The sequence below is a fragment of the Bison bison genome, unplaced genomic scaffold, assembly GCF_000754665.1.
Source record: "Bison bison bison isolate TAMUID 2011002044 unplaced genomic scaffold, Bison_UMD1.0 scf7180017864063, whole genome shotgun sequence".
In the NCBI taxonomy this organism is placed as follows: Eukaryota; Metazoa; Chordata; class Mammalia; order Artiodactyla; family Bovidae; genus Bison; species Bison bison.
Genome location: NW_011494635.1, coordinates 1,614,364 through 1,638,920, shown reverse-complemented (window position 1 = coordinate 1,638,920; position 24,557 = coordinate 1,614,364). Strand labels below are relative to the sequence as shown.

Genomic DNA, 24,557 nt, shown 5'->3' with positions numbered 1-24,557 from the left:
GCCCCATTCTCTGTTCTGAGGAGAATGGATGGGGGAGGAGCAGGCCCCAGGGCTGACTGGGTAGGTCCCGAGTGATGGGCAAAGGGCAGGGGCCTGAAGGAAATCTGTGGATTATCTCTTCATGTTACTAGCACAGCCTCCTTTATGTCAGATGATCCTTTCTCTTAACAAATCATTCACTTCTGATTTCACCAGGGAATTTGTGTCTCTCGGTCAGTATTTCTGGACATTGATGTGGCTTGGGAAATGCTACTGTTTCTTTTCTCTCAGCAAACACATCCCTGGTCCCTGAGCTTCTCCAGGGCATATGTTCAGGCTCTGTCCTTCCTCTCACAACCTGGTGTGTTGTTGTTGTTCAGTGACCAAGTTGTGTCCGATTCTTTGTGACCCCATGGACTGCAGCACACCAGGCCTCCCTGTCCATCACCAACTCCCAGAATTTACTCAAACTCATGTGCGTTGAGTTGGTGATGCCATGCAACCATCTCATCCTCTGTCGCCGCCTTCTCTCTAGCCCTCAGTCTTTCCCAGCATCAGGGTCTTTTCCAGTGAGTCAACTCTTTGCAGCACGTGGCCCAAGTATTGGAGCTTCAGCTTCAGTTGATGTGTAACCTCTGCCCATCCAGTTCCTCACCCACTGGGCCCATGACATCACTGTCACCTGCCTTTTTTTGTCCTGTCACTGTGAAATCGGGGCCCAGGGTGACCAGGGTCTGGTGTGTCAGGTCCAGAGAAGGACACGAGTGTTGGCCATCCTGCACCTCTGGACAACTCAGGGACCCCTCCTTCCTCAGGGTCTCTCCTCCTGGGATGACCCCCTACTCCTCCTCTTTTCCAGTTTTCTCTAACGGCTGTGTTTCCTCTGCCCCCTCTGCCCACCGTGTCCCTCAGGGTGACCCCGTCTGCTCTTCTCTCCCCGGTTCCTCTAGCAGCACCACAAGTTCAGGACTCCTGCATCCTGGGTGCCAACCTGGGTCCTCTCACCTCTGGGAAGCCCTGGGTCTTGGCCATGTGGGCCCCTGCTGCCCACATCTCAGTCCCATCTGTCCAGGAGTGGTCGGGTCTGGCCTTCTATCCGTTGCAGAAAAACAGCAGAGTAGCCAGAATCCGGGTGTGCTGGGGGACTTGGGTTTCATTCCAGACGTGTCAGTAACGAGCTGTGTGACACGCTGATCCCATAACACCCCAGATCCCAGCAGAGGAGGACTGGTAGAGGGTGGTGGTGAGCCCTCTCTGCTGTGTGCAGGGTTGTATGCGGTGTCCACTTGCCCCTCCTTCCCCGGTCTGTCGGGCAGGTGGGTCCTCCAAGCAGAGCTTCCTCCTTGCCTTACCTGGAGGGATTCTGACAGGTGATGGACACTGGGCCCCTCGTCCCTGGACTGCAGGTGCTCCAGGTGGGCTGGTCAGGAGGATGTTGGGATGCTTTGCTCTGGAGCTCGGTGGTCTCACAAGCATGACAGCCACCAGTAGGCACTCTCGAAGGGCCTGTTCACACCGCGTTTCCCTGGGTGGTAGGAGATGGCTCTCGATCACCTGTTTGGATTCTTGACCTGTGCGGGTCGCTCCCTGCAGAGGAAGTGTTTGCAACGTTCCTTCCGGGCCTACACAGAGCTGGCTATTTGACAGGGAAGCAGTGTCTTCACACATGGGAGTTTTAAACTTAATGGCTTATCCCAGCCTGCAGATTGTGTTGTTTTTTTTTTAATTGAAAAATAGTTGATTTACAATGTCATGTCAGTTTCAGGTGCATTGAGCAGTGATTCAGTTACACATGTAGCCTTTGGATTGCTTTTTTGTGTGCTTTGCAAGATTCTGTAGCTTTGCCTTTTGATAATGATTTTTTTTTTCATGTAGGTAACATGGTATGAAATTCTTGCAAGAGATTGTTTCTTTAATTCTTGTGTATTATAAATGGCCTCTTTTGCACTGCTGCTGCTGCTGCTGCTAAGTCACTTCAGTCGTGTCCAACTCTGTGCGACCCCATAGACAGCAGCCCAACAGGCTCCCTTGTCCCTGGGATTCTCCAGGCAAGAACACTGGAGTGGGTTGCCATTTCCTTCTCCAATGCATGAAAGTGAAAAGTGAAAGTGAAGTCGCTCAGTCGTGTCCGACTCTTAGCGACCCCATGGACTTCAGCCTTCCAGGCTCCTCTGTCCATGGGATTTTCCAGGCAAGAGTACTGGAGTGGGGTGCCATTGTCTTCTGCATCTTTTGCACTACTTCTGGATAAACATTTTAAGGGCACAAAGAGTGTTAAATCATCACAAGGAACATGGAGAAAAAAATACAGGAATGATGTAGTGGGGCAAGTTTAAAAGATACCATCAGCTTTGATTGTTTTCTTTCTTGAATATCCAGTAAAAATGCTGTTTTTTATGTAGTTACTGTTTTGTTTTGAAGTATTCATTCTTGGACTCATTTGAGTATTAAGATGTTATTACATGATGGTCAATGCTATTTGTCAAGTGTTTCATTTAGGATGGGGGTTTTAACAGTGTATCAGCATTTCAGCTGATATTCATTAATGTGAAGTGTAACTATATGTATGTTCTCCCCCGCCCCCCATGACTATTATCTGAAGGCCGCAAGCTTGGAGTGGAAGCATAAGGAGAATCAGGAGACTGGGTTTAAATTTCTGTTTACGTTGTTTCGAAAGTATTACCTTCCTCATCTGTTTCCCTCATTTACCAAGTCAACCAACATCTACAAGCCTGTGCTGGGTGAGTACTGATAGCTGTGTGTGCAGTCTCTTACAATGATTACGTAAAATAATTTTTTTTTCATATTTAATAGTCACTTTGTTGTAAGGGTTTTCCAGTTTCTTAATAAATGATTTGAACTATTTGTACAGACTGAGATTTGCCTGAGTCCTGAGCAATAAAGGCCATCTGTGGGTCCTGTAACTCAGGAGTAATTTGATACGGATCATGGTATATTGATCCCTGGGGTCGGGAAGATCCCCTGGAGGAGGGCATGGCAACCCACTCCAGTATTCTTGCCTGGAGAATCCCCGCAGACAGAGAAGCCTAGTGGACTACAGTCTGTGGGGTAACAAAAGAAGCAGACACAACTCAGCAACTAAACAGCAGCATTTAAGCAACCAGATGTATGTCTATTTAATTAGAAATGGAAACATTCTTAGGGGTTATATGATGTTAAGAGTCATGAACCTGGGGACTTCCCTGTGGTCCAGTGGTTAGGATCTCACCTTCCAAAGCGGAGGGTGCAGGTTCAATCCCTGGTTGGGGAACTGAGATCCCACATGCCTCATGGCTAAAAAACTGAAACATAGAGCAGAAGCAATATTGTAACAGATTCCATAAAGACTTTAGAAATGGTCCACATTAAAAAAAAAAAAAAAGATTCGCTAACCTGATCATGTGTTCTCTTGTCCTGCAGACATCCCCCACCTGAGACCAAAGCCTGTGTATGTCACTACCACTCGAGACAATGAGAGCATTTACAGCACAAAGATCCCGTACATGGCAGCTCGTGTCGTCTTCATTAAGTGGATGGTGACTTTCTTTTTGGAAAAAAAGTATCTAACTGCAACACAGAACACTAAGAATGGAGTTGATGTATTGCCTAAAATCATTCAGGTATGTCATTCGTCACTTTTTTACCTTTTAATTCTGGTGTCTTAAGCCCTACTAACCCCAAAGTAATGGACTGTCAAGGCTGTTGGCTCTCAGAGGTTGTTGGCTATGGGGACTCGGTTTCACTGGCTCCACCCTCTGTGATGCTGAGGTTTCAGAGGAAGTGTAAGTTAGCACTTGCTGGGTTCTCTTGGCCTTGCCATGATGAGGCAACCTTGTGGCCTTTTGAGCAGGTGGCTGACGTGTGTGCTCCTGGCTCCCTCTTACCTCCCCTCCTTCACTCAGCCCCCAGTGACCTCTGAGCATGAGACAGAGGGCCTCCCTGGCCTTGCTCACTCCAGTCCAGGGAAGGTCCCCAGCAATCATGAGGTGGTCACGGACAGGTCACCTGAGCCTGCCAGGTGCCCCCGGGGCTCTCGGGGAAGGGGTGGGTCAGCACCTCTGGATTTCAGGTGGTCGTTGAGCCATGATGGGGTCCCCGGAACAGAAGGCAGCGCTTTCTGAGGCCTGGGTGAAGCCCTCTTCTCACGTGGGGCCTGTGGGGCCTCGCTCTCTCCCTGGCCTTGGTCAGATGCATGGGGCTTTCCCGGCAGGGGACGTGTCTTCAGGCTTTTGTGCAGGCAGAGCAGGACACCAGTCAGAGTGGCCGTTGCTTGGAGGAGTCACGGTTTTGTGTGCTCTTATTTATTGGCTCCAAGGACAGAGCCAGGAAGTGTGGTCCACTTAGTGCAGGCTGGCCGATGCCCTGCAGTTCCTAGACGTGTGACGTCCGTCCCAGGCTGGAGGGTGCACCACCCCTGCCCTTGCCGAGGGGTCCTCAGTCCCCTCATGGTGGAGCACCCAGCAGGTCCAGAACACAGGGTCCATGATAAGAGCAACAAAAGACTTGCTAGAAGTTAAAAAAAAAAAAACAACAACTTTAATTTCTGAATTTACAAATTTAGTAGGTAAACTCAAAATGGTAATAGTCACTGCTGAGGACAAACTTGGTTTTCTGAAGAACTGTCCCACAGCACTGATTAAAAAAAAAAATCAGAGATGGAACTCAGAAACTAATATTAATAGATAAGACCATAGGTGCAGACCTACTTTGCAGACATTGTGAGGGCAGAAGGAAAAAAGAACAGGACATAACTGTTGTAGGAAGGGGGAGGGCCCCCTACAGGGCCCCAAGAGTGGGCTCTTGTCTAACACTTGGAAAAGAATTGTCGGAGGAGACACGTGCTGACAAAGCAAGAGATTTTATTGGGAAGGGCACCCGGGTGGAGAGCAGTAGGGTAAGGGAACTCAGGAGAGCTGCTCTGCTGCGTGGCTCTCAACGTGGTGTTTTATGGTGATAGGATTAGTTTCCAGGTGGTCTTTGGCCAATCATTCTAATTCAGAGTCTTTCTTGGTGGCGCATGCATCGCTCAGCCAAGATGGATGCTAGCAAGAGGGATTCTGGGAAGTGGACGGACATGCGGTGTCTCCTTTCAACCTTTCCCGAACTCTTCTGGTTGGTGGTGGCTTATTAGTTCCTCCTTATCAGGATCTCCTGTCATAAAACAACTCATGCAAATGGTTACTATGGTGCCTGGCCAGGGTGGATGGTTTCAGTGTGCTTCCCCTAACAACTCGTCCCTGAGAGACTTCATACTAAAGATACTTCTTGGGAATTGGGGCAGAGGTCTCTTTCTTCTGTAACTTCTTCCTGCTGTGCATGGGCATAGGCCTGTCTAGCAGAGCAGAGGTCTCTCTCTACCTGATCTAAGTTGGGATGTTCCACATCTGAAACCAGCTTCCACCCTTGTAGTAACATCAATTTGGCTTGGAACTGCTGGAGTCTGCTGGAAATAAACTTTGTAAGGAGCTGGAGTATACAGGGGCCAAATAGGAGGCCTAATAAGACAGTTGTCACTGGACCCATGAACGGTAGGAGCCAAGAAGGGAGAGAAAGAGAACTGCATGCACTTGTTGAACTCAAATCCTGGATCTTTGTGGCCTGTTCCAAAAGCCCCTTGATATCTTCTTGGACCTGCCCAGACTGGTTGTAATAAAAACAGCATTCTTCCTTTAGATAGAGACAAGTGCCCCCCTGTCCTGCAGTCAGTAAATCTAGGGCCTGACGATTTTGTAGGACCATTGCGGCTAGGGAGTCTAACTGGGATTGTAGGCGTTGGAGGTCCTCACCGTTTTTTCTATGGATACAGCAGTGTTGGTAGAAAGCTGCTGAAATTTATGTAAAGAAGTTCCCCCCATGGCAACTCCTGTCAAACCAGCAGTCAGTACTAATGCCAGGAAAAGAGGGGTAAGTATTACTGCATGACGTATCCTCTGGTTGGTATATACTGGTAAAGGCAAGGAAGTATTACTCCAGGCCAGATCTGTGTGGGGTGTAACATGCCCTAGGGAGCAAGTTCCTGACCAAAAAGGTGGTAGGGATAAATAAGCTTTATCCCCACATATGAAATAGACACCATGACTGGGTTTAAGCTGGGCAGCAAAACAGGTTTACCAAAGAGGAAAAGGATTTCCATCTGCCTTACAACTGGAGCATGGCATAATGGAACAGAGGCAGTCTCTTAGCTGGGAGGAGACCGTCACTCCACTTGCTGCAACACCAGCAGCAGTGAGGGCATTTAGGAAGGGATTTAAGTGTTGTGAGGCATCCTGGGTTTTGTCCTCAAGGTAGAGAGTATTTTGTTTAGGCTCCCACCATAGGGTTAGGTTTTCAGGGGTGGGTACCCAAGGCAATGGCACCCCACTCCAGTACTCTTGCTTGGAAAATCCCATGGATGGAGGAGCCTGTTAGGCTGCAATCCATGGGGTCGCTAAGAGTCGGACACGACTGAGTGACTTCACTTTCACTTTTCACTTTCATGCATTGGAGAAGGAAATGGCAGCCCACTCCAGTGTTCTTGCCTGGAGAATCCCAGGGACGGGGGAGCCTGGTAGGCTGCCGTCTATGGGGTCGCACAGAGTTGGAAACGATTGAAGTGACTTAGCATACCCCTACAGGGAATAACGGGTCAGAGTTGCCTGCCCAATTTAGAAACCAGGATGAATGGGTGTGGCTCTTTGGTCGTCCAGAACAGAACATGGATTTTCGAGACTGGTTAATAGCATCCGAGGAGAGCCTCATGTTTGGGATAGGTATAGTGTATTAGTTCTGCCAGAACCTCTAGTTCCCAGACGTTGGGCTAAATCATAATACCCTAGTGAAATTTCTAGGTCCCGGTTTTTCCCATCAGTTTCAACCGTGAAGGTCACCGCACATTGTGAGTTGCCTAGATTTCCCACTGACACCCCTGTCAGGGAGTCGCTTTTTAGACAGATAGGGAAGGTCACTTGGGGAATGTTAGTCAAGAGAGAAAATAAGGGCTCAGGTGGGATTGCAGATGTTATTGAGGGGGTAAATATAGACAGTTGTTGCTGATACTGAGGCATGAAGTTTTTTCCCCCTTTTTCCCAAAAGGCCATACTGTGACCAGATGGAGTGCACTGGGTAACAGCATGTAGCTCGGTTGGAAGGGTGGGCCACTGATACCCTGGGATAGGTTGGACATACCCCCAACTTCTGCCATTAATGCAGATCCAGCAGGGACTGGTTAGGTTGAGTCGAGAAGCAGTGTGGTTTGCAAACATATATGCCTCGTTTCAGGAGAGATTAATAGCCACACAGGGAGACATGATTAGAATGAGGAAGAACATCATAGGATGATTGACTTATTTGATGGGGTTCCGCCTGAACAAGAGTCTGAGATACTCAGCAGGTTCACAGGAATAGTCGTCCTCTGGTTTTGGAGTCTTAGTCCCTGTCTCCCCCTCCTGTAGGCCATATGGGTTTATTCTAGAATTGTGGACCCAGGCAGATAGACCCCTCACTTTAATAGCAGTTGAAGTTACTAGGACAGCCTGATATGGTCCTGTCCATTTCTTGGACAGCTGGCTTGGACTCCCTTTTTCTTGCCAGGTCTTTACTAGGTCCCCCGGCTCTACCTGGGGATTTTTCAAGTTTTCCTGTGGTCTAGGGAGGATCTGTTCTCCATATCGTTGGAGTTCTTGTTGAAACCTTCCCAGGTCAATTATATGTTTTAAGAGAGTATTGGTGTCCTCATAAGAAAACAAATCCGAAGTTAAGAATGGACGTCCATACATCATTTCATAAGGACTTAATAATAGTGGCCGTTTGGGGGCTGTCCATACCCTCATGAGGGCTATGGGTAACGTATGGATCCACTTATTATGTGTTTCTTGATATAGCTTGGCCAGAGCCCTTTTAAGAGTCTGGTTGGCTCTCTCTACCTTTCCCAAAGCTTGAGACCTCCAGGATGAGTGGAGGCGGTATTTTATGCCTAAGCATGCGGCCAGGTTCTGGGATATCGTGGCTGTAAATGAGGGCCCACCGTCACTCTGAAGTGATCGAGGCAACCCAAACCTAGGTACTATCTCCTTCAGCAGAGCTTTACAGACTTCTGTGGCTCTCTCTATCTTAGTAGGGAATGCTTCAATCCATCCTGTGAACGTGTCAATAAAGTCAATAAAGACTAGCAAATAAGAAAACCGTTGGTCTGTCTTTGGCATGGCTGTAAAATCCACCTGCCAGTCCTCTCCTGGGTATGATCCCCGATGTTGGACAGGTTTAATTAGAGGAGATGACAAGGGTCTGGTTTTTGAATTATTTCTTAGACAGGTACCACAATTCTGTGTGACCTAACAACCTTAGCCAACTGGGGATGGTAGAGAATAGCCTTGAGCAAGATTTCCAGATTATCTCTTCCAAAATGGGTACTTTTATGTAAGGAGTTAATAATTTTCCAAACCTGAGAGTCAGGGAGTATTACTTGGGCCTGATCAGTCTGAAACCACCCATGTGACCCAGTCTCCCAGCCCCGCTTAGCATATAGGGAATGTTCCTCTGGGGTATAATCTGGAGACAGGGTTTCCTTGGGGAAAAGGAGGCAGATATCAGTGACAGGGGTAGCTTCCCTAGCAGCTCGTTTTGCCTCCTGATCAGCTTTTCTATTTCCCTGGGCCTCCTCTTCTTGCCCCTTTTGGTGACCTTTACAGTGGATGACAGCTAATTTTGCAGGAAGTTTGACTGCCTCCAGGAGCCTGAGAAAGAGCTCTTTGTGTTTAATAGGAGAGCTTCAAGCACTGAGCATCCCTCTTTCTTTCCAAATTCCGGCATGAATTTACAAATTTAGTAGGTAAACTCAAAATGGTAATAGTCACTGCTGAGGACAAAATTGGTTTCCTGAGGATCTGTCGCACAACACTGATTAAAAAAAAAATCAGAGATGGAACTCAGAAACTAATATTAATAGATAAGACCATAGGTGCAGACCTACTTTGCAGACATTGTGAGGGCAGAAGGAAAAAAGAACAGGACATACAATTAAACCAAGAGTAAGGAAAGCTTACCTGAGCTAAAAAAAAAGTCATGCCTCAGACTGAAAGGGCCTGTGAGCCCCAGGAAGAATTAGCAAAACAGACACCAAACTAAACAGACATTTCACCTTCAGGGGTTAAAGGGAAAATGATACAGACTTCCAAACAGAAACCACAGCTATGTCAAAGGAATGACGCTGAGATTAGCACCGAATACCTAATCTAATCTACAGCCCTGGAAGCCAGAGCAACCTGTCTGTCCCTTTCTCAAAATCTCACTTCATATCACGTACATCAGCACACAGTCACATTGGTTTAAGGCCTAAGTTGATTTAAAGTCTAAGTATACAAACAAAGTGATCAAGAATTTAGGAAAAAATCTAGGGGAGACGTATAAACTTGGGAAGTGGTAGACCACCTTCAGAAGAGATGAAACCCACAAACCAAAGACTAAATGAGGTTCAACTTTATTTTGAAAAACAGGAAAAAGATTTATTTATACAGTTGTTAAAGTGTTCATATCTCTGCTGTATGAAGAGCACCTATGAATAGACATGAAGACAAACAAGCTGATTGAAAAATGAACGAAGGAGGTGAAAGACAGGTCAGAGAAGAGGAAATAAGCATGGCCCTGGACCTCCCCAGCAGTCAGGGAAACAGTTCTGAGCAGCTATGAGAGCCCTCTTTTCACCTATCAGGTAGATAATATCAGAAAATTGCAAGTAGACAAAAATTTGTAGGAAACATAAGAAATTCAGTGACACTCTGATAAACTTTTCGTTCATGGCATCTAAAGCAGTTGTTCAGGCAATTCAAAACCAATACAATATTGTAAAGTTAAAAAAAAACAAAAACAAAATACTATCAGAGAAAGGATGTAACCTTTCTCCCCCACCCAGTTTCAAAGTTTCAGAAAACTATCACCTGTGCTTATTGAAAATAAGTTGCTCCTTCTTAAAAAAATACATTCGGATTATGAGAAGTCGCACGACTAGCATATTAACCACCACTTCCAGGTTCTAATTTTTTCCCTGTTGACTCTTCACACTTGTGAGTCATTTCCTTTTACTCTGTAGCTAAAGTGTCACAAGGTTCTGACCTCCAGAATCGGTTAGGAGGGTTTTATCACCCTAACAGAAAAAAAGGTGCCAGAGTTCAAATTGTCTTATCCATAAGAGAAATGTTTCACTCTCCTACAAGAGCAGCTGGAGATGAGGCTGCTACAGCCATGGCTGTGGCCACATGTGCCCTGTTTCTCTCCTCCGCCCTTTCCCTCTGGTTTCTCCCTGATGTTAGCGGCAGCAGCTGGGGCCCTCCTTCCTAGTTCACGTATAGAGACAAGCCAGAAACACAGAGCCCTTCCCTTTTGTGTGAGCGGAACTATTTAGGTTACCTTTGTGCTCTTAGGAAAGAGCAAGGCGCTGACTCAGGTCTGGAGCTGTGAACAGGTCTGGGTGGGGGTGGTAGTGACCAGCTTCCAGGAAGCGGAAGGCTCCCCTGGTGTTAGGGGTGGGTCAGCTTCCCCTGAGGCACGTGCGGCTGCAGACCAGAGTGGAGTGGGGGTGGGGGCAGAGATCTAGAGGTTCCATGAGGGGAAAAGGGATACAGAGCAGGCACCATGCAGGTGTACGGCTCCTGTGCCCTGCACATGGCCATGCCCAGACATGGGCACTGCCGTGGTCCAGGCTGCTCATACACTTCGCAGTCAGTTGTTATATCAGTTTCCTGTTGCCGCTGTAGCTAATTTCTACAAATGCATTTTCTTACAACTCAGGAAGTCAGAGGGCCCAAATCGGTCTCAGTGGCTAAAGTCAGGGTGTCGGATGCTCTAGGGGAGGGTCAGTGTCTTCCCTATCTGGCCTCCACAGGCTGCCTGTGTCCCCTGGCCTGTGGCTCCTCATCACATCATTTCTCCATCTATTTCCATCTGTGCATCATCTTCTCTGTGTCTGCTCCTCCTGCCTCCTTGTGGGTCCTGTGGTTACCTTGGGTCTACCCAGGTAATCCAGGGTACCCTCCCCATCTCAACATCCCGAATTTAATCAATCTGCTCAGTCCCTTTTGCCATGGACGGCAGCACAGTCCTGGGTTCCAGGAACTCGGGTGTGGACTTCTTGGGGAGGGTGGTCATTCAGCTTACCTGTCTCCTGTGTCCTCGTCTCTGCCTTACTGCTGTGCTTCCGTCTCATCTCTTGTGCGTCTACCATGTGTTCTGCTCCCCATTTACATTATACAGGAGAGAAAGCAGTTTAAACAACCGAACATTAAATTCTGGAAATGGAGTTGAAGGAATAAAAGCACCTATAATTGTATTTATCTCCTGAAAATATTTGTTTGGAATTTCAAATTTCATGTAATTTTACCTATGTAAAGTGAACATCACTGTCTCAGTGAGCTGATCCAGAACCTCTTCAAAGAATATACTGCTCTTATCAAATCCCTTTAAAACAGTATTTTAAATTCTGCTTCCAAATAGGGCTCACACTTTCCACTACTACTACGTTAAAAGTCATGTATGAGATGTTTTTGTGTGTGTGTGTGTTTTTCCCCAAAGTGAATTTACTTCCTTTTGATCAGAAACTAATATCCTTGACAGTATTTTTCACTGGAGAGGGAAGAGACTAACTCACTTACCCCTCGGAGAATCTGGTTTGACCAGTGTTCTTGTTTGGTGGCATCATTCATGGGAGAGAGAGAATACGGTTGCCTGGAAGTCCCATGCCACACTGGCAGCCATGACCACTGATCCCCCTTTCAAATTTCAATGTCTTGCTGTGTCACCTCAGCCAGAAGTGTTTCCAGTGAACTATTATTTATTCCTTGGTGTATCATGTTAGTGTGAGATAGAAGTGCTTCAACCTTCTGTCATTAGAGAAAGCAGAGTAGTAATTTTAAAATTACTTAGCACATTAATTAAACATCAAAACATTAAAAGGAGGATTTCCTTGGTGGTACAGTGGATAGAAATCTGCCTGCCAATGCGAGGGACATGGGTTCGATCCCTGGCCCGGGAAGATTCCACATGTCTCGGAGTAATTAAGCCTGTGCACCACCACTACTGAGCCCAGGCTCTAAGTCCAGAAGCCACAGCTACTGAGCCCTCAATTGTTGAACCTCACAGGCCCTAAAGCCCATGCTCTGCAACAAGAGAAGCCCCCACAATGAGAAGCCTGCCTGCCACAACAAAGAGTAGCTCCTGGTCGCCACAACTAGAGAAAGCCAGTGCGTAGCAACAAAGATCTGACACAATCAAAATTAATTAATTAATTAAAATAAACCCAAAGAAGTTTATGAGGGAATGAAGAAAAAAAAAAGTTTGAGATGCTAAGACAGTTGATCATACTTATTTGTATGCTAATTCTTTATCTTTAGTTACACTGTTAAAGTGCCACTTGAATTCTGACCTGGGCCTTCCATAATGATTCATGGGCTGTGGGTTTCCTGAAACTTGTATCTCATGGGGTGAACAGTTAAAAAAATGAATCACACAGATCAACACCCCTGTGGGAGTCCGTGTACCATGCAGACCCAAATGTCTGTTGACGGCCACACGCTGGTGCTCTGTGTTCTTGTTTCTACCAAGGCAGGAGTGGGCTTCCCTCAGCCAGGTGGGCCGACTGTGATGGGGAATTGAGTGGCATCAGTTTTCACCAGCAGGATGGCAGGTGCATCCTCATTTCATACCTGCATTGTGGGTGTCCTCATCGAGTCTGACCCTGAGGGTGAGCAACTCTCAGAATGAACTGTGGGTTGAGAGGAAACCAGGGTGGGGAGGGGAAAGATTGAGTGGCAGCCTGTATCATGCATTTTCCTGAACCCTGGCCGCACAGGCCTGGTCCAGGCAGACCATATGCCTGTTTCACTGGTTAAGCCTTCCATCATATGCCAAAGAAGCAAAAATCATCTTTGCATTTACCACTGGAATCAACTAATATTAAATAATAGCTGAGAATTCCAGCTGGAATTCCAGTGGGCAGAAAATGGACCTCTCTCTCTAGTTAATTTTTATTCATGCTCTTACTGTTGATCTTCATGAAAGAGTCAAGAAATGAATAGCCTTGAAATTACTAGTTTGTTTTCACTCTCATCACTTACTATCATTATAAATGTCTTAACAACATGCAGATTTTGGAAAGCAGCATTTTGCTGGTGTGGGCTAAAGGAGGCTGGGAAAAGCATTGTTTTATCAAGAGAAGTAGTTTTCAGTTAATGGCATAATGGGAAATTCATCTGTGTTATCATTATGTTTTATTTGGATCACGGAGCTCAGTTTTCAAAAACAATTTGGTGCCTTTGAACATAATTCTTTAGTACACTATTTTGTTCTCTAATTGTCATAGAATCTGTTATCTAATGACCTCAAAACGTGTGGCTTCAAAGAACCCTTTCACCATATTATTTATTTCCCTTTTTGGGTCAGGAATTTGGGCGAGATTTGCTTGGACAATTTTGGGGATTCATGTGGCGTTAGCTGAAGTCAGTGGGTGGTGGTCTTCAGCTGGTGGCTGGTTGGTCAGGAGGCTCCAGAATGACTTCAGAGCCTGCTACTCTGGTGGGTGCAGGGGGCAGGTTGGGCTCCGCTGGGTCTCCCTTTCTATATAACCCTTCTTGCAAGGCAGTCGGACTTCTTTCCTGGCCGCTCAGGGCTCTGAGAGCAAATGTTCTCGGAGATGCTACATGGAAGGCCTCAGCCTCCTGGGTCCCCTCCACCCTTCCCCTCTGCTGGCTGACTTAGCCCTCCAGCCCATGGGGATCGAGGGGACACAGCCTTCCCATCTCTGCAGAGGGTGTGTCAGAGAAATTTGTAGCCTGTGGGGGAAATGAAAGTTATTGATCAAAAAGTCACAGGTTATTGATCCATAAGAGACATTAGACTTAATCCAGCTACTATGCTTTACAGATCAAAAATATATGTATATCAGTAAAAATGAGGAAATTTTTATTTTTCTCTGCAAATTTTTATTTTCTATGGGTTGATCCATCAAAAAGATGAAATAATTTCTATAGAGTTGCTTGTTGCACAGTGTGGCAGGGCCTTTGATAAACCACACAAGCTTAATAGCCCAGGCATGAAGAGAAAAATTGCTATCAATATAATTATCTACTCATTTTCTCTAGAGATTACTATTTGAATATCCTCTTTGTTTTTAAACTCTCCTTGGTAGTTGCTGAAATAATAATTTTGCACTACTTGTTTTTTGTCACTTCTTGTAAAAAATATTCACAGTTGGTAGAATTTTAGTGGTATTTGGGTTACATATTTTTGACATAAAAGAATAATAGTGTAATTTACTAAAATGAAGCAAAATTTCACGTATGTTGTGTTCGGAGGAGATCTTTAATTCTGGGGGAAATGAGCGCACCATACCCGGAGTTCGCCGAAAACAAGATGAGTCTTCAGCCTGGCCGGGTGTCTTGGAGGATCGCTCAGGAGGGGGGGGCGTTTTCTTGCAGACCGTCGGGGGAGGCACTGCAGTGCCCGAGCGGGTGCCGGAGCCAGACGCTGGCGGGGCGGCGGAGCAGGACCGAGGCCTCACGGATGGGAGCACCCTGTGCGAGCGCCGGCTCAGCGGCTGCAGCCTGTGCGGCATTGAGGAGGAGCACCGTGCGGTTTACGACATGGTCCAGCGCATCCTGCTGTCCACCCGCGGCTATGTCAACTTCGTGAACGAGGTGTTCCGCCAGGTGAGAGCGTGCGCATGCGTGTGTGTGTGTGTGTGTGTGTGTGTGTATGCGTGCGTTTGTGTGTTTGGGGGAGGGGGTGGGAGTGGGAGGGGTTGTGCAGGGGCAGGTCGCAAAGCTGAAGAGGTTTCTGTCTTTGTTCTGTTACTCATAATACTCCAAGGAATACAGTCGCCAAGTTGGGCTGAGTTACACAACTCCATAATGATTTCTTTCATCCCACTTTTAAGGTCTCACATGGAGGGTTGGAATTTGAGCATTTTGTTCATTTTTAATGTTTCCAAGATTTCCAGGAGAAATATCAATAACCTCAGATATGCAGATGACACCACCCTAATGGCAGAAAGTGAAAAGGAACTAAAGAGCCTCTTGATGAAGGTGAAAGATAAGAGTGGAAAAGCTGGCTTAAAGCTCCACATTCAAAAAACTAAGATCCTGGAATCCGGTCCCATCACTTCATGGCAAATAGATGGGGAAACAATGGAAACAGTGACAGATTTTGGGCTCCAAAATCACTGCAGTTGGTGACTGCAGTCATGAAATTAAAAGACACTTGTTCCTTGGAAGAAAAGCTATGACAAACCTAGATCGCATATTATTAGAAGCAGAGACATCACTTTGCCAACAAAGGTCTGTATAGTCGAAGCTATGATTTCTCCAATAGTCACGTACGGGTGTGACAGTTGGATCATAAAGAAGGCTGAGTGATGAAGATTAAATGCTTTCAAATTGTGGTGCTGGAGAAGACTCTTGAGAATCCCTTGGACTGCAAGGAGATCCAACCAGTCAATCCTAAAGGAAATCAACCCTGAATTTTCATTGGAAGGACTGATGCTGAATCTCCAATACTTTGCCCACCTGATGTGAAGAGCCGACTCACTGGAAAAGACCCTGATGCTGGGAAAGATTGAAGGCGGGAGGAGAAAGGGATGACAGAGGATGAGATGGTTGGATGGTATCATCGATTCAATGGACATGAGTTTGAGCAAACTCCGAGAGATAGTGAAGGACAGGGAGGTTTGGCGTGGTGCACTCCATGGGGTCACAAAGAGTTGGACACGACTGAACAACAACAATGTTGTTTTCATGATTTGATTTTGGAAAATTCCTACACGGGGTGGAACAATTCTATATTTGAACAAAATCATCGCCTCAAATACCCTGTGTTTCCATAGCAAATTTTAAGCCCAGAGGGAGGCAGCAGGAAAATTGCTTCTGAACCCCTGGCAGCATGTGAGCATACAAGAATTGTTGGGTGGCTGGAGGCACTCAGGCTGCAAGCTCCTGCAGACAGTTGGACTTTGCCTGCAAAGGCCTCTTTCAGCACCTCTGATAGGAGTGTTTATGTCGTAAGAGGAAAAAGGAGACTAGGGAGGGGATTAAGAGGAAAGAAAGGAGCAGAGGTCGAGATGTTGAAATAACAGAACTTTGGGGCAAGCTGAATTGACGCGGTCAGTCCCAGAAGGCATATGATTGAGAGCAGAGGTCAGCACATTTTAATAGAGTAAAGGACCAAATAGTAAGCATCTTCGGCTTTGTTGATCACAGAAGCTCTGCTTTGTAGTGAGAAAGCAGCCAGGGATAGCACGGAACAAGCTCGTACAGGAACAAGCCCGTGTTCCTGTAAAACCTTATTCACAAAAATCAAGTGGCAGAGGGGATTTAGGTAGTGTATCATAGTTCCACAGCTGATCGTGATCTATAGCAGTGTTTGAAACCCTTGGGTGCAAATACATAATATCAGATATCATCGACAAAGCTTTTAAATATTGCACTAGAGATAAGAGCTAAATTGATGTGGTTTTACCTGTATTGTGTATTTACTTATTTACCATACACATAGTTTCATCCACATCCATTATTGGCATTCCACCCCTGGAAATAGTGTGTTCTAAGTTCTCAATTTAATACAAATCCCAAATTCAGTCTAAATTCACTTTTGAAGTAGCTTGAGTCATTGAGGTTAACTGCAGACTACTTACGGAGAAGGCAATGGCACCCCACTCCAGTACTCTTGCCTGGAAAATCCCATGGACAGAGGAGCCTGGTGGGCTGCAGTCCATGGGATCGCTAAGAGTCGGACATGACTGAGCGACTTCACTTTCACTTTTCACTTTCATGCACTGGAGAAGGAAATGGCAACCCACTCCAGTGTTCTTGCCTGGAGAACCCCAGGGATGGCAGAGCCTGGTGGGCTGCCGTCTATGTGGTCGCACAGAGTCGGACACGACTGAAGCGACTTAGCAGCAGCAGAAGCAGCAGATTACTTATGACTAAAGTAATGAGACATCTTTGTGTCATGAAACTTAAAAATATTTACATTTTATAATTGTTCTTAAATTTAATTTGGAAACTTCTATGTGAAATTTCAAGTATGGTTATTATGCATTGTTAAAATACTGAAATAGAGACATTTGGGAAAAGGGGCCTGGGTTTTCACTTTGCATTCTGTTGCCCTCTCTTGGTCAGTGATGATTTTTTTTTTTTTACACAAGACAAAATGTGACTTCTTTCATAATAATTCCTTTTTCAATTTTAAATTATTTAGAGACTAAGCCTAAACTATTTTAAACTATTAAAGTTTAAAAATGTACATTCATTCAAGAAGTGCACATTCTCAGTATGGAGTTAATATGTATGTGTTTATGTGTGTGTGTTTAACAGAGAACAGTGCAAGGGGTAGGTCAGATGTCCAGACACATGATGTGGAACAGACACCCATGAGGACCACTGTGGGCTGGGTGACTCTTACCTGAAAATGCCTTTGTTTTGCTTTTATTTCTGAAGTACATTTTTATGGGTGTCAAATTCTACTTTAGCAGCTGTTTTCTTTCTGCACATTAAATATTTTGTTCCATTGTTTCTTGGCTTTCATTGTTTCTTTGAGAAGTTATGTCAAGTCATGTGGTTATTCTTTTGGCGGAAATGTGTCTTTTCCCCTCTGGCTCCTTTTAAGATTTTCAGGTTGTCTTTGGTTCTCAGCAGTCTTAGTGTAATATACTTTGAAAGTATCCTGCTTGTGTTTCTTTGTGATTCTTGAATCTGTGAATTGATACGTTTTATCAGTTTTGGCAAAATTCTTAGTAATTCTTTCTTCAAATATTGTTTCTGCCACTTTTTACTAATTCTTTCCTTCTGTATCTCTGGGCATGGAAAAGAACCTTTTCCTTGCGTTTTCTGTCTTACATGTCTTACAGTGGAACCAATGTGTTTCTTGTCTCAGTGTGCTTCATTCTGGATATTTTCATCTGATTTTTCTTCCAGTTTTCTCTTCAGCTACATCCAGCCTATTGTCAGCCATTTTCACTGGATTTTTAATTTTGCTTATTTTATTTTTCAATTTCACATGGATCTTTTTCTGATGCTTTAGCTCTCCTATATGTTTAAATTATTATTTATTTTTATTGTGGTTTTGCTAATGTTGACTTCTTTTTGCATGCTTCTGACTTTTTAATTAATATGCTGCATATCGTATTAACTAGACCATGTGAATAATTTTGGTGGTACTATGATCTATAATTTTGTTTTCCTCCAGAAAGAATTTATATTAATACTTGCTTTCTGGGAGAAAGGTAATGTTGTATAACTTGATATTGAATTTTAGTTACATAGTTGTCTACATTTGGATTCTGATCGCATTAAATCAGGATTCTTATATGCAAATGTGTAAGGGGATTCTTTAATGTTGTTAAGTTCACAGAGGGAATTCCCTGGCCATCCAGTGGTCAGGACTCTACTCTTCCGCTGTAGGGGGCATGGGTTTGATCTTTGGTTGGGGAAATAAAATCCCACAAGTTGTGCCCTGCAGCCAAAAAGAAAAAGTTTGCAAAAGTGTGTACAGTGCTACAGCCAGCCAGTTGGACAACTGACTCTCAAAAAAGGAAGAGAGGGAGAGAGGAAGGAGGGAAGGAAGGAAAAGGGAAAAAGAAAAAGGAAAGAGAAAGCAAAAAAACAAAACAAAACACACAAAGAAAAAAAAAGCCCTGGTTAAAGTTAAATTTGCCAACTTCTGTGGTGTCACTGCTCCCACTGTGGTGGACTCAAGTCACCAAGATGATGTCATTGAATGTGAACTCGGGAAGAGACGTGACAACTGGCTATACTATTATGTGTATTATTGCATCATCTGTTGCTGATTCATTGGTATGCATTTTAGTTATTTTATGCAATAATTGTTCAGAATATAGAAGTTATTTTAACATTGCACTATGTTTTCTGGCCCAGTTATACATTGTCTATTTTCCTCCCCAGTTTGGTGTGCACAAAAACATGTGGCCCTGTGTAATCTGTTTCAGAAGAAAGTCTGAGATTGGTGATAGCCCATGGAAATGTCTGTTGGACTCATTGTTGACCCAAACTTGTGCTAAAGGGAGTTTCTCTTATCATTTTAGGCATTTTTGTTGCCTTCGTGCGACATAGCCGTAACCAGAAAAGTAGTTCAAGTGTACAGAAAGTGGATCCTGCAGGACAAACCTGTGTTCATGGAGGAACCAGACATAAAAGAAGCTGCCCAAGAAGATGCTGAAAAATTAGGATATTCAGAGACTGATAACAAGCAGGTAATATTTCATCACTTGTGGTCTGAGTTGGCAGCATCTTATTTTAGCAAAATCTTCCTGCTCAGTCAGGGGCCATAGTCAGTGTGACACAGGCAGACTGTTTCTTTGTTGTCAACTCTGATGCGCTCAGGGAGGCTGCTTCTGTGCTGTCTCCAGGGTCCTCTGCCACCACCTAACCTCAGGCTCGGCCACATATCACAGAAGAGTCTTTGAAAAAGCCAGTATACTTTGCATGTCTCTATTGAAGACTAAAAGTGTCACTGCCTTACTACTGACATGCTTAAATAAATAGTATTCACTAAATTGGGCTTCCCAAGTGGTGCTAGTGGTAAAGAACCTACCGGCCAATGGAGGAAGCGTAAGAGACGCGGGTTCGATCCCTGCATTGGGGAGATCCCCTGGAGAAGGGCACGGCAACCCACTCCAGTATTCTTGCCTGGTGAATCCCATGGACAGAGGAGCCTGGAGGGTTACAGTCCATGGGGTTGCAAAGAATCAGACACGACTGAAGTGACTGAGCACGCATGCAGGCATTTGTTAAACTAAATTTAGAACGTTTGGGCAGACTTTCCTTGTGCGGCAGTCCGTACCAGCAGCAGTCTAACACGACACATTTGAAAGGACAAACCCAATGTGCAGCCTCCACCGGGAGCCTTGTTGCAGGGCTAGGTGGTGTCCTTGGACAGGGGTGCTGGCAAGGTGGACCTTTCATTCCACGTTAGATAAAGATACAGATGGGATAAGTCCAAAACGACAGGGTGGGCCCCTGCTTGACGCACGGAAGAAACTTAGGTTGTACATAGATTTCTGGCCTGTTATTTTGACATCCAGTCTGAGATTTATTTCTAAAAGTGAATGTTGTCATGGCAATTGACACCAAACATTAAAAAAATACTTATAACCAAAGGTATATCACTTTTCAATATCTATATTAATTCCACAATTTGATTTTTTTCAATATTGGTGAAATCATTTTAACAACTAGTCATGAGGTCAAAGCAAATCAACAGTCCTGTTCATTCAGTCACTGGACAAGCAGTATCTACTTCTTTAGCACGTACTGAGCACTCAGTACTATTTTAGGTGATGGATGTACGATGGTGAACACAGTGGAAAAGAGGCGTGGATGTAAAACGTGTAATCTCATGAATTCTCATGAGCGTAAGGAATTAAATACGTGACCTGTTCTTCTCCCACTCTGCTGACTGACTGTTGTCTCCCAAAGACCTCTTCTGAAGGTTCCGGTCACAAGCGGTCTTCCAGTTGGGGACGGTCTTACTCCTTCACCAGTGCCATGAGCAGAGGGTGTGTGATGGAAGAGGAGAATAAGAACGTGAAGGCTGGGGCCCAGGCAATGCTGCAGGTACACGCAGGCCGCAGATGGGAGGGCCCCCAGCAGATTTCAGTTTGAATGTTTTGTTTATTGGGGTAATGTCATTATAAAGCTTGGTGATCTTCTTAGCTATGCATGAGTAAACAGCCCTTAAATTCTCATCCTTAATTTACTTCCTGATTACCCACCTTCAATTTGTAAAGTTTTTTTTTTTTTTAGTCAAAGGAGACATCTGAACTGGTTACAGTTTTCTGAAAGGGGTTGTTATACAGTGAATGCAAAATGACTGAGATTTAAGCTCAATGACAGATTAAAAAAAAAATGACTGAGATAAAAAAGTAGAGAGTTACCAGCTGAGCCACAAGGGAAGCCCTACCTTAGAGAAGGGAATGGCGACCCACTCCAGTATTCTTGCCTGGAGAATCCCATGGACAGAGGAGCCTGGCAGGCTACGGTCCATGGGGTTGCAAGGAGTTAGACACAACTGAGCACAGAGTTTCCTGGATTCTAATTTGTAAGAGAAGCTTGGTGATTATGTAATAAGTTATATGCATCTTAAAAATTGCCTGTTTATGAAGAATACTGATTAATGCAGTGATTTTTAAACATTTATCTGAATAAATATATGAAGTAGCACCAATGCTATTTGGGAACATTGGAAAGAGCAACCTTGCCTATCACTCAGTCTCCCCAGACTTGGAGACTTTATCTCAAAAATAGGGATTGGGGCTTTATCTCTCGGGTCCCATCCAGTTTGAAGGTTGTCAGAAGTATAAGTGAAAACACAGGGTCACTCTCTTTCCCCCGCTCCCTGGCCTTCCACCCTCCTTCCCATATCTACATTCAGCTGTCCAGTTAAGCCTCCCACGCAAAGGCCAGGCTTAGGGTCTGGGGAAGGCACTCATGGGTGTGGCATGCATGGTACCCAGTTTTCAGTGATGCTGTGTTTATCATCTGTCTCTTGAGAGGATTCCTTATCATGGGATCCTTTTGGTTTTCAAGTTAATTAGCAGTTTCATATACTGTAATTATGGGCCTTCCCTGGTAGCTCAGCTGGTAAAGAATTTGCCTGCAGTGCAGTAGACCTGGTTTAGTTCCTGGGTCTGGAAGATCCCCCACAGAAGGGATAAGCTATCTACACCAGTATTCTTGGGCTTCCCTGGTGGCTCAGATGGTAAAGAATCCGTCTGCAATGCAGGAGACCTGGGTTCGATCCCTGGGTTGGGAAGATCCCCTGGAGGAGGGCATGGCAACCCACTCCAGTGTTCTTGCCTGGAGAATCCTGTGGACAGAGGAGCCTGGCAGCCTACAGTCCGTGGGGTCACAAAGAGCTGGACACGACTGAGTGACTAAGCACAGCATACAGCACATACTGTAACTAATGAATTTTCTCCTTTTTCATTGAAATTTGGCAAATAATCTGAAATTCGCTTTTAAAAAATCAAGATGATTTTACTTGAATAGCTTCAGAGAACGTTGGCTCAGCTCATCAGCGTCACCTGTGCACCCATTAGAGGACGCTCTCAGGAGTCCCTGTCCTGCCCCTTCCTTCCAGCTCACTGCCCAGTTGCCATGGTTAGCCATCCCGCAGTCAGCCCATAGGGTTGCAAGTGCCTATTTTTACCCTGAGTTCAGGTGAGTTATTTGTTTTCTAGAAGAAGTTATATCTATTTATATGAACCAGGAAAAATATTTTGACTTGATTATATAGCTCTACAGCTTTAAAATTTTTTTCAGTTTGGATTTAAACAGCTGTTTTTGTTCTCATTTCATCAAGTACTTTGGTCCTTGACTTGGTTAATTAGCAAAAAGCAGCCAAATGGAGGTTTGATAAGATGAGACTGTTTTATAGTTGCTTTGACAAGTACAATTTGGATATTTTAGTTTTGTTGATTTTTTTTTTCTAACTGATACTAACATGGTAATAAATACTCAAGGAGCTGGCATTTTTTTAAAAGACTTTTTTTATGTGGACCATTTTTTTAAAAGTCTTTATTGAATTTGTTATAATATTGCCTCTTTTTAAAAATATTTTGTTTTTTTTTTACCTCAAGGCATGTGGGATCTTAGCTCCCCAACCAGGGACTGAACCCACACCCCCTGCATTAGAAAGCGAAGTCTTAACTAGTAGACTACCATGGAAGTCCCTAGCTTGCATTTTTGATATTTTTTTAAAAAATAAAATGAAAGAAGTATACTATATGAAGACTCCTCACTTTGGAATTTGCAAAGGTTTAAAATTCAATCAAGAAGCCAAGTACATGAATTAAAAAGGATCTGTATTGCAATATACCATCTATGGTACACTTAAAAAAAAAACATTGTCACTCAAACTGCTATAGTTTGTTAGTCTAAAGGTTCTTTGCTTTCTTTTTTCTTAACTTGAAGGCTAGTAAATTCTTCACAATTGCTGCTATCATCTGTTATCAGCTGTTATAGTGCTTATTTTGTGATTCTTCCTAGAAGATTGAGACATGATACATTTTTAATCTCACATAAAATAGTCACAGAGGCTGCCAACATTTTAGTTTGCCCTCTTGACTTTTGAGTGTGTTCATTTCCTCTGGTTAGTTTGTGCATCTGTTTTGAGATGTCGTATTAAATGGATTTCATCCAAAGTGAGCCAGCTCTGCTTGTCCCCAGATCCTTGGTGTTTGTGCTGTTGAACAGAAAGAATCAAGAGGGACTGTAGCTCTAGAAGGGAGAGAGGATCCATCCTCGTCACCGAGTTGACAGCTCAGAATGTCCTGACTCGAGGGTTCAGGGTGTCATCCACGTAAACGATAGCACATTGCTCTGTTGCAGCAGAGCAGTGGCTCCCTACAGGGCAGCCTGGACCCCTGCTTCTCCCAGTTCTCTACTGATGGTTCAGTTCAGTTGCTCAGTTGTGTCTGACTCTTTGAAACCCCACAGACCGCAGTATGCCAAGCCTCCCTGTCCATCACCAACTCCTGGAGCTTGCTCAAACTCATGTCCATTGAGTTGGTGATGCCATTCAACCATCTCATCCTCTGTCATTCCCTTCTCCTCCTGCCTTCAATCTTTCCCAGCATCAGGGTCTTTTCAAATGAGTCAGCTCTTCACATCACTGTTGGTATAGGACAGGAAACTTGTTTCCTAAAGGTATGAGGCAGAGCACAGGGTGCTTGGTGGACTACCTATATTTTTTTGATGTCTCAGTTTTTATCCTAAGATTCCCTTGAGTTTTGTATTCTGTGGCATTACGTGTTTCTCATATTGGAAATACATGTTCCTGGAAGATGGGCAGTGTTGGCCATGTGCTTTTGCCCACTTGCTGGCTGCCCCTTGGGTGGCACTGGCTGCCTCCTGTCAGCAAGGCCTTCAAGTCAGCAAAGGTGGAGACTCAGCGAGAATCAGGTCATTTTTTCCAGCCACTGTCTGACCACTGTGCCCCTGCCTTCACGGCCCACCCGCCCCCCTACCCACCCATACTCCACCAGGAATACTTACCCACAGATGATGTTCCTGTCTTCAGTTCAGTTCAGTTCAGTCGCTCAGTTGTGTCCGACTCTTTGCGACTCCATGAATCGCAGCACGCCAGGCCTCCCTGTCCATCACCAACTCTCAGAGTTCACTCAGACTCATGTCCATCGAGTCAGTGATGCTATCCAGCCATCTCATCCTCTGTCATCCCCTTCTCCTCCTGCCCCCAATCCCTCCCAGCATCAGGGTCTTTTCCAATGAGTCAACTCTTCGCATAAGGTGGCCAAAGTAGTGGAGTTTCAGCTTTAGCATCATTCCTTCCAAAGAAATCCCAGGGCTGATCTTCTTCAGAATGGACTGGTTGGATCTCCTTGCAGTCCGAGGGACTCTCAAGAGTCTTCTCCAACGCCACAGTTCAAAAGCATCAATTCTTCAGTGCTCGGCTTTCTTCACAATCCAACTCTCACATCCATACATGACCACTGGAAAAACCATAGCCTTGACTAGACGAACCTTTGTTGGCAAAGTAATGTCTCTGCTTTTGAATATGCTATCTAGGTTGGTCATAACTTT

The 24,557-nt window shown here is 44.9% G+C and overlaps 1 protein-coding gene across 1 annotated transcript in view; it reads left to right on the top strand.

Annotated features, from left to right (window-relative positions):
- The window catches only part of RALGAPA2 (Ral GTPase activating protein, alpha subunit 2 (catalytic)), a 283,032-nt gene that overhangs the window by 59,573 nt on the left and 198,902 nt on the right, over positions 1-24,557 (top strand). Inside the window, exons 9-13 of the mRNA XM_010836602.1 lie at positions 2,582-2,720; positions 3,400-3,599; positions 14,421-14,651; positions 19,040-19,207; positions 20,433-20,570. Coding sequence (XP_010834904.1) covers positions 2,582-2,720; positions 3,400-3,599; positions 14,421-14,651; positions 19,040-19,207; positions 20,433-20,570 — 876 coding nt within the window. The remainder of the gene's footprint in view (positions 1-2,581; positions 2,721-3,399; positions 3,600-14,420; positions 14,652-19,039; positions 19,208-20,432; positions 20,571-24,557) is intronic.